Here is a 10018-nt window from a genome sequence, read left to right as displayed (position 1 = left end):
GTTCCAGGACCTTAAAGCAAATTATAAACATTGTGGCATTTCTTTCTATGGATACAGACATTTTTCTTTGACCTTGTCCATTGATTATTATTTTTTTTTTTTTGCTCCATTTTCAATCGTTGAACATTGCAATCCCTAAACTTTGGATTTTTGACCTCTTCCTTTATCCCTGATGGTGGGCTTCAAACCCATTTGGATTGTAAATTTACCAGAGTCTTTGGGCCAAAGACTGTAATCAAGCCAGCAAATACAACCAAAGCAGAATGGACAGGTAGGTGCATTCTACAGGTTCCATAGGGTGGAGCGGTGATACGGTCTGTTCCCCACAGGGTTATTCAGGGGCTGGGAAGAAATTGGTTCCTAATGTGGTAGTGTTGAGGGTGTTGAGGTGGAACCATCTTGGTCTAGGTTCTGTTGCTGTGAAGAGACCACCATGACCATAGCAACTCTTACAGAAGAAAGCATTCAACTGGGGCTGGCTTACGGTTTCAGAGATTTACGTCCATTTTCATCATGGCAGGAGTATGCATCCCTCAGGCAGAACATGTTAGAAAATCTAAATGAAAGTTCTATATCTGGATCCACAGGAAGAAGAGAGAGGGTCCCTAGACCTGGCTTGGGCTTCTGAAACCTCAAAGTTTATCCCCAGTGACACACTTCCTCCAATAAGGGACACTTCCTAATCCCTCCTAAGTACTGCCACTCCCTGGTAACTAAGAATTCAAACATATGTGCCTATGGTGGCTTTTCTTATCCAAACCATCACAGACCTAGTAATTATGTCAGGCGACTCCACCTGTAGGAACGGAGTATTGCTTTCACACAGGAATGGGTCAGGCAGGACATTAGAGGCTAGTTTTCGTAAAAATATATTGTTGTACGTAGACCCATTACCTGCTCTGAATCTCTCAGCTGCCTGTACTCCCTCTGTAGAGATGGCATCCATGTAGTGACACCCTCACCAAAGCTAAACAAGTGCTGGCGTCATGCTCATTACTCTCCAGAACCATGAGCTGAATAAACTGCTCTTCTTTAGAAGGTGTCTCTGGTGTTTTGCACAGCAATGCAAAACAGACTAAGAGAATCATTTACCCACAGAACCTCACCACTGTGGGATGTCTCATAAACAGTATAAAACCCCACTGTCCTCAGCTGTGACGGAGTGGATGATTAGGGAGTTGGAGGGATGGGCTCAGCTGTTAAGAACACTTGCTCTTGCAGAGGACCCAGGTTTGGTTACCAGCAACCCCATAGAGGTTCACAGCCAGATATAACTGCATGACCTGGTTGGTTGTCACCTTGACACAAGCTAGAATTATCTAAGATAGGGAACACAATTGAGAAAACACCTCCATAAAGACTGGCTTGTAGGCAAACATGTGGAACATTTTTTTGATTGATGATTGATGTGGGAGGGACCAGCCATTGTGGGTGGTGCCAACCTGGGCTGTGGTAGTCTTGTATGAGAAAACAGAATGACTGACTCAGTAAGTAGAACCCCTGCATGGCTTATACCTATTTCTGTTCTGATCTCTCTCAGGGATGGACTGATAAACCCTTTGCTCCCCATGTTCCTCTTGATCTTTACCACTACAATAGAAATATAACTAATATACTACAGTTCTAGGGGACCCAACACGCTTCTGGTTTTCATGAGCTGCACACACATGGTGTACATGCATACATTCAGGCCAAATAATCATGCACAGTAAAAGATCTTTTTTAAATCTATCTATGTATGAGTACACTGTTGCCAGAAGAGGGCTTCTGATCACGTTACAGATGGTTGTGAGCCATCAGGTGGTTGCTGGGAAGTGAACTCAGGTGCTCTGAAAGAGCAGCTAAGTCTTAACCATTGAGCCGTCTCTTCAGCCTCATAAATACTTATATTTGTGTATACGAATGCTTTATCTGCATACACACATGCATTCAAGAAGACTACCAGACCACGTGATAAACGGTTTTGAGCCATCACGTGGTTGCTGGGAATCTAACTTAGGATGTCTAGAAGAGCACACAGTGCTGAGGTGCTCAGATGAAATCCATCTGTAGGAGAAAACTAGATCAAAAATCCTGCCTGATGAGTGTACACACACTATGGGCAAGAGGAAAAGTAGTATAATGGGGATATATTAAGTATATAAATGTGTGTGTGTAAAATACATAATGAACAAAAATGACTCTAGCTGATGTCGAGTTGCTATGAAACTAGCCAGCACAGCCCATACTAAAGGACCTACAGGAGTTGGGATTTCTTCTTACTGGGTCTTATTAGTAACAGTCCCACGCCCTATAGGCCAAGAATATTCAATCCACTTGTACTTCTGAGTTGCTACATTATACCAATTTCATTATCTAAAACCACAGGCACATGTGTCTGTGTGAAGATGTGAGCACGAGTGAGAGAGAGGTGCCTGCAGTGGACAGAAAAGGGTTTCAGATAGCTTAGATCTGCGGTTATGGCTGTGTTCTGCTGGACGTGGTGTGGAGAACCCAGGTCCAAGCGGTACACATTAACCAGTTTCTCCAGTCCCAACAATAGTTTTATAGCTAAATAGTACCTCATTTTTGAATATACCACAAGCTAGCCACCTGTAGATTTCTAGTTCTTGGCTCTCACATAGCTACCTGGAAATTTAATGGCTTAGGTCTATTTGTACTGTATAACTTCATACAAAATTGCCAATCTCAAAAGCAGATGGAAGATCCAGTTGCCTCACGTTTGCAAGTACCCTATATAGATTATAATCTGCTTGACTTTAATAGGACTGTTTTACTTCTGAATTTAGGAAGTAGATACAAATCCTGAGTATGTGACTTGAAAATATTTGTTGCCTTTTCATTTTAGTAAGATCTTCAAAAAACTAGTTTAAAAACTTGACCCAGAATAAAATACAACAAAAAGTTTGATGGCCCCTAGCATCTTTTTTATAAAACATGCTTTTGGAGGAACATCTAAGAACCTTACCTTAAAGATGCTTTGGTTTGACTCATCTTGTCCTCATTTACAAACTATAATTTTGCCACTCATTTTTGTCTTGATACTACAGCTATAAATTGTTTTAAAAATCAAGTTACCCTTATGAAACTATCATAGTTCTTCCATACATTTTACAATGTTTTCCTCCATTCTCATAGAGTGGCAGAAACTGTCATTTCTTTCTATTTTTTAGGATGGCTTCACTGTGATCCTCGCTGGCCTTGAAGTCAAACCTGCCTACCTGACCGGGTTAAAGGTGTGAGCCTGTGCCACGTCGTTCTTGCTCCTTGAGAAAAGGCATGGAAACAAGCTTCATGTTGGGGGTTAAGGATAGAGCTTTGGTCACCAATGTGGATGGGCACACAGAGGAACTAAAATCAGCTCCATACACAGGATTTAGGGGAACCTTGAGTTTGGTAGCCACCGTATCAGGGGCTATGGCAGCTGGTTTAAAAAAGTCCAGGTGTGGGAGGATCCTTAAACACGTTAAGTATACAAGGTGTGGGTGTCTTGAGCTGTACACAGATGGGAGAGAACAAAGTTCTCCCTGGCTCTGGGAGCCTGTTTTGTGGGTCATAACTCACCTCCCATTGCCATACTAGCAGCTACACACGCATGACAGATGCCACATGCAGCCTGATCCTTCCTGGTCTTGAGGACTTAAGTGCACTCCCTAGTAGGGTTGACAAATTAAGGCTGAAAACCTGTGGGTACCTCAGCTGCTAAAGGGCCCACCTGCCAGGAAGCATTGTATGAAATCTGCAGCCACAATATGTGATTTTTTTTTTTTTTTTTGGACACAGGGTTTCTCTGTATAGCCCNGGCTGTCCTGGAACTTACTCTGTAGACCAGGAAGTCACTCTGTAGACCTCGAACTCAGAAATTCACCTGCCTCTGCCTCCCAAGTGCTGGGATTAAAGGTGTACGCTACCACGCCTGGCTATGATTTATAATCTTCCCTTGAAAATAGAAACACCTGTGACAGCAAGGTTTAAAAATGTGAGGCAAAGGTGAGGCTTTGCAGAAACTGAAGAATGGTTTGAACCAATTAGGTGCAAGAAAATAAAGTAGCAAGAGCAAAGCCGACATGGGGTGTCTCCTTCATTTTTTGAGGAAGGTCATCTGAGCTCGGGTCCTGCAGCTTGCAAGTGCTTCACTCTTGAGCTCTCAGCAGCCCCTTTCACTGTATACCTTTGAGGTAAAAATGACCAATTTTAAGGTATGCAGTCTTCTTTGCTCAAACCTTTCCCTGTGCCCCTCAGTTTTAGCCCAAGCTCTCCACACATAACTATGCACACAATAGCCCCTCCCCACATAAAGCATTCTTCCCGCCCCTTGCTCCCAAGTACTGGGATTATAGTCCCATGAGCAGGCGGCTCTTACCCTCTAGAACTCTGCATGCTAAGAGTTCTCCACAATCACTGAAAATTATCCTATAGACCAGGAACTTCATAAGTGTCAATTAAGACCTCTATGACACTTTATTAAACTTGACAACTGACAAGGAACAATGGAAATTCAAGGCACAGTTAGAATACTGTGCATGATGACAGTGTCCACTTATTTCTATACTGTAGCTGCAACAATTACGAAGTATTTTTAGCAGTTGTCTCATAAAACTGGTAAAATATTTTTGGAGTTTCAGGGCAGGAAGTAAGACACAAAGTATTTTTCAGAATATGAAAATTTATTACTGTGTTTCCATTGTCAACTTTTATGATCTTGGCCTTTCTTTCTTGCCTTTGTACAGAGCCAACAGGGAAACATTGGCTACTTTAACCACCTTAAAGCGGACTCCAGGAATATCACCTACAGCATGACCTTTTCGACCAAATCCAGCAACCAGAACTTCATCATTTTCCTGAAATAAAATAAAGGCCATTTTAGGTGTCAGTGGCAATTAAAATACCCACTAGCCAGATTAAATATTAAAAGAAATAAGATAAGTCACCTCAATGAAGTTCAGGCAGCCATCATTGGGCACGAACGCTGTGATCTTCTTGCCGTTCTTAATGAGTTGCACCCTGACACACTTCCTGATGGCAGAATTTGGCTGTTTGGCCTCAACCCCTCTGCAATATCAATGGCACATGTTAGTCAATAAGGTTTTTAAAATTCGATTACGAATGAAAGCAGAAGCAGCTCCTACTCAATCCAGTCTCAAATCCTGCAGATGCCACCATTTTAATGAAGTTTTTCCAGGCAAAATCGAACTTTAGCTCCACTGGAATGGTAAAAATGAGAATTCAAACTCTTATTGCTAAACTTATGAACGCCACACAAAAATATCATCACTCTAAAAACGTCAATGCATCAGAAACATGCCAGAAAAGGAATTTTCTCAACTCCAAAAAGATACTAAGAATGTATCAGCTGGTTAAGGTATAGCCCCCCCCCCACTGTTCAATATACGCTTTAATATGTATTATATTACTTTTACTTCTTCCATTCCTTCCAGAGTACAGCCAAAATTAAAAACTTTAGTAATCTCACCCCTAGCCTAACATAAACAAGCACATTTCCCATTCTTTTTCCTTATAAAACCCCAACCAACGCAGGCTCAGGATCTTTTGCGACTTTTGAAGAACTACTTCGTCCTCAACTACGGTAAACCATCGCTTCTAGGGCGCAGCTTTTCACTTACACTTTTTCCAGCACAATCCCCTTTGCATGAGAGGCACCCCCAAACGGATTGGCCTTCAGGGCTGTGCCCAAGTGGGCTTTCTTGTACTGTTTGTCATGCCACTTCTGGTCCCGTCGGTGACTGCGGAGCTTCCTGGCAGTTCGGAGACCACGACACTTGCCTAAAAAACAAACACCACTGAATGCTCCGTAAACCGACCCCGCGCTTCCGCACACGAGTTTCAGCAGAAGGGACGTTTGCGCCAGAGACCTGTGGCTCCTCTTAGCACGTGGACCAATTATCCTCGAAATCCCCTAACTCGGAGCTGCACACAAACCCAGTCTGGGGCCTTTACGCTTACTTAAATTTCCAGGGCAAATGGGTCTGGAGGAGGCGCCCGGCAAGGCGGCCCGTAGGCCGCTGGAACTCTTCCGTATGGCCACGTGCCCGCGGGACGGCGCCCCTTCTCCCGGCCTCCGCCCGGTTACAGCCCTACTCCCCGCTCTATCACCCCATGACAGGCCGTATCCCGAGCTCTGGAGCCCTGCAGCGGCCACTCAGCCAAGCCCCGCACAGCTCACCCATCTTGCTGGCGCCACGGGCCCAAGAGAAAGAGAGAGGAGGTGCAGGAAGGACCCACAAGGCATTGCGGGAAGCCCCGCCCAGCCAAAGGCCCCGTGCGGCTGTCCAAGCGGCGCCTGTACCGGGAAGTGTGTGGGTGGGTGGAGGGGGTGGCCTTTGGAAACGATTCAGTGCCTCCACTTTTGTGAGACACAGTCTGAGTTTTGTTTAATATGTATCAAATCTAAAGCAATTTCATTTACGCTGTTATTTCCTTTTCAGGCAAATGACAAGGCTAGAGGAATACGGACTACCAATCCCAGAAATCTTTGCGCTAACTGCTCACTGCGCAGGCGTCCTCAGTAACTCCGTCACCCGCCCTCGGGCCCAGGGCTGGGCGGAGCTAATTCGGAAAGGGCGGAGCGGGGTGGGGCTGGACGGAGTAGGAGGTTCCCAGCGTCAGTAAATTGTAAATTTTAGTGAGGCAATGATTCAGTGATGAAAAACCTATTATTTGTTGTTGTTGTTGTTTTTTCTAGCCAGACTTGATCTTTAAACAGTGAGCTGACATTTGTTGGTTGTGCGTCCTTGCTTAATTATAGTACCTTTACAACCCGAATCTTTCCTGTAGTTTTTCTGGGATGTTGAGTCACATAAAAATGAAAATTTTAATGTCTTTGCACTGGACAATTAAGAGAACGAAGATTTCTTCTCGTTAAGTTTATATTCTAGGTAAAGGGACAGAGTACATACATATAAAAAATCTTTACACACTGACAAATGTTATAGAAAAGTGCAGCTTTGTAGTGAAGGGGTAGACTTTAAGAAGGTATCGCTGTGGGTTACATTTGAGCTGGGAGCCTATATTTAGCATAGGACACAGCCTTCCAGAAGTGAAAGGTTCTCTTGTCAATTGAACTGAGAGATTAACAAACAAACAAACAAACAAAAAAGCAGCAGTGGTTCTGGAAGCCTGGGCATTACAGAACTTTACAGTAGGGTGTGGTGGCACATGCCTTTAATCCCAGCACTTGGGAGGCAGAGGCAGGTAAATTCCTGAGTTCGAGGCCAGTCTGGTTTACAGAGTGAGTTCCAAGACAGTCAGAGCTACCCAGAGAAACCCTGTCTCAAAAACAAACAAACAAACCAAACAAACAGAACTTTACCACAGTAAAGCCTTCTGAAACCCTTCTGATGTTAAATCTTTAGATTTAAGCTGGGGATTCTTTTTTTTTTTTCTTTTAGATCTGTTTATTTTATGTATGTGAGTACACTGTAGCTGTGCAGATGGATGTGAGCCTTCATGTGGTTGTTGGGAATTGAATTTTAGGACCTCTGCTCCCCCGTCAGCCCTGCTTGCTTGGGTCAACTCCACTTGCTCAGTCCCTGCTCTCTCAGGCCCAAAGATTTATTTACTATTATACATAAGTACACTGTAGCTGTCTTCTAACACTCCAGAAGAGGGTGTTTGTGAGCCACCATGTGGTTGCTGGGATTTGAACTCAGGACCTTCAGAAGAGCAGTCAGTGCTCTCACTAAGCTGGGGATTCTTTAAGAATGCTTTGCATTTCTCTGAGATTAGTTGTAAAGAGACAAAAACAGATGAATCTGGGAACCATTTAGGAAGGTGTAATTTTAAAAGCAGGAGGTGAGTGTGGCTTGAACACTCAGGCAAGGTGCTGCCCTTACTGGATTGGTTTTACGGTTTTGTAGTAGAATCAACAGGATTTTTGAGGCCTGGATCTTGAGTAAGAAGGAAAAATCCTGAAAAGAATGTGTCTGTAGAGGCTGGAGAGATTGGAATGTTGTAGTTCCAAAGGCTAGTACCTTATCTTATGCTCAGTTTAGCCCTCTGAACAGCCTTTCCTTGCTTACTCTGTTCTGGAACTCATATTGTGATTAAAAACCTATTGGAATCTATTAGCTTAGCAGACTACTAGCTTCCACTGATCCAAAAACAAAGAATATCGCCATACAGGGGCTTGGGTCTATAAAAATCTTCCTCATCTTGATGGATCTACCTCTCAGGTGTACCCACCAATCTATTTTAAACCTGCCTTGATATATGAGTCTTTTGTTAAAACAATAACAACTTTATGAAATCGCTTCATCCATGGAACATGGAATTTCCTAAATCTGTGTTCCCGGGCCATGGCCATTTAAACTGGCTCCATAATAAATAGTCTCTTATTCCTTTAAAAATGAGGTCTGTGGCTTTTGTGTCATCATGAATTAACTGCTTCCCCCTTGATTTTTGACTTGAGCAATTGTGTTATTAAGTGGAAAGTGCTGCAAAGTTTTTTTGTTGCTTCTATCTATCTATCTATCTATCTATCTATCTATCTATCTATCTATCTATTTTTGAGGCCTGGCATTCTGTAGTACAGGCTGGCCATGAACTGATTTTCCTGCCTCAGTTTCCTGAGTGCTGTAATTACAGGTAGGAACCACCACAGTCACACCCAGTTTGGAAGAGCATATTTTTAAGGGAAAAGTACATTCTCTCTTTTGCATGCATTCAGTTTTGCACCCAGGGATGTGAAGTAGATAAGAAGACCTAAATTCCAGCCGGGCAGTGGTGGCACACACCTTTAATCCCAGCACTTGGGAGGCAGAGGCAGAAGGATTTCTGAGTTTGAGGACAGCCTGGTCTACAAAGTGAGTTCCAGGACAGCCAGGGCTACACAGACAGGGTGTCTCAAACCCCGCTACCCGCCCCCCCCCCCCAAGACCTAAGTTCCACAATGATATTGAACAGATATTGAAAACTGTGGCTCTGTGTGAAACCAGAAAGAGAGACCAGCACATGGCTTTAAAGAGTGTTTGGCATCAGGGGAAGAAACTGAAAAGAACCACTGGCTAGCCTCTTCCTCAGCATCACTGAGAACATGTGCTTACCTACTTCAGCTTCCTCTGGACAAATGGCATGATGATGTAGACAACAGGTATCTTTTATTTCTGAGGTCTCTCAGAGACATATGAAGACCACTCTGCTGATATTCTCTCAGACAGTAACCCCCTTGGCAATTTGCCTAGTCAGTGGTTGTTTGATAAGATCTTTTTACTTGAAGAGCAAGCACTCCCTGTGCCTAGACAAGACCAGGAGCCACCTGTCGTAAAAAAAAAATCCCGTTTTACAACTTAAAGAATCCAGCCACAGCGATGCACAAGAAAACAACTATCTCTTTAAATAGAGGTGTTCTGAAATAAACCAAGAGTCCCTTATTCCACACAGTTGATCACAGTCTCTCAACTAAGCCTGTTCACTTTCTGAATTCTAACTCAACAACATAACTTCTTTTCTTCCCTCTTCTTCATCTCTCTTTTTTAGACCCAAGCCAAATTCTAATCTTGACCGCCATGACAGTGTAAGCATCTGCCTCCATTCAGATTTCCACTATTCAACTTTCCCTCTCCTACCTCTGGATAACTGCCAAGATCCGGAGTCCACCTGACCTGTTATTATTTTTCTCTCTCTCTCTCCCAAAGTCCAATGAATCTGCAACAGGAGATTCTATATCTCCCAGTGACAACTTTATTGTTGTCTGAAAGAGTTAAGACAGGCCGAGAACAGAAGGGTAATTTCCAGGTGCTAGGTACCAAGAGATGTCTGTCAAAGGATTAAAAAAAAAAACACAATGGTATTCAAGAAATCAAAAAAGGAAGTCAGGGACTGTATAACATAGAGAGTTTGTGTTTAATAATGCTAAATATATTTGAAAGTTGTATCATAGGAGTGAAATGCATCTTTAATCCTAGTATTTGGGAGGCAGAGTTTGAGTCCAACCTGCTCTATAGAGAAAGTTCCAGGATAGCCAAGGCTACACAAAGAAACCTTATCTCCCGGGAGCGGG

The 10018-nt window shown here is 43.3% G+C and overlaps 1 protein-coding gene across 1 annotated transcript; it reads right to left on the bottom strand.

Annotated features, from left to right (window-relative positions):
• Nucleotides 1-4648: 4648 nt before the first annotated feature.
• Nucleotides 4649-6263, bottom strand: Rps23 (ribosomal protein S23). Its single transcript, XM_021180363.2, has 4 exons — nt 6185-6263; nt 5625-5784; nt 4932-5052; nt 4649-4841 (listed from the first exon to the last, which is right to left on the bottom strand). The coding sequence occupies exons 1-4, from the start codon at nt 6186-6188 to the stop codon at nt 4695-4697; spliced, it is 432 nt and encodes a 143-aa protein (XP_021036022.1). The 5' UTR covers nt 6189-6263; the 3' UTR covers nt 4649-4694.
• Between the last annotated feature and the right edge of the window lie 3755 nt (nt 6264-10018).

Source organism: Mus caroli, chromosome 13 (assembly GCF_900094665.2).
Source record: "Mus caroli chromosome 13, CAROLI_EIJ_v1.1, whole genome shotgun sequence".
NCBI classification, from domain to species: Eukaryota; Metazoa; Chordata; class Mammalia; order Rodentia; family Muridae; genus Mus; species Mus caroli.
This window is presented reverse-complemented; position numbering and strand designations above follow the sequence as displayed.

Bases quoted from the DNA above. Each gene is read 5' to 3' on its own strand.
- Rps23 (XM_021180363.2), bottom strand. The intron at 5,053-5,624 runs GTAAGTGAAAAG...TTGATATTGCAG, and splicing joins GGGATTGTGCTGGAAAAAGT to AGGGGTTGAGGCCAAACAGC. The intron at 4,842-4,931 runs GTGACTTATCTT...ATTTTATTTCAG, and splicing joins GCTGCCTGAACTTCATTGAG to GAAAATGATGAAGTTCTGGT.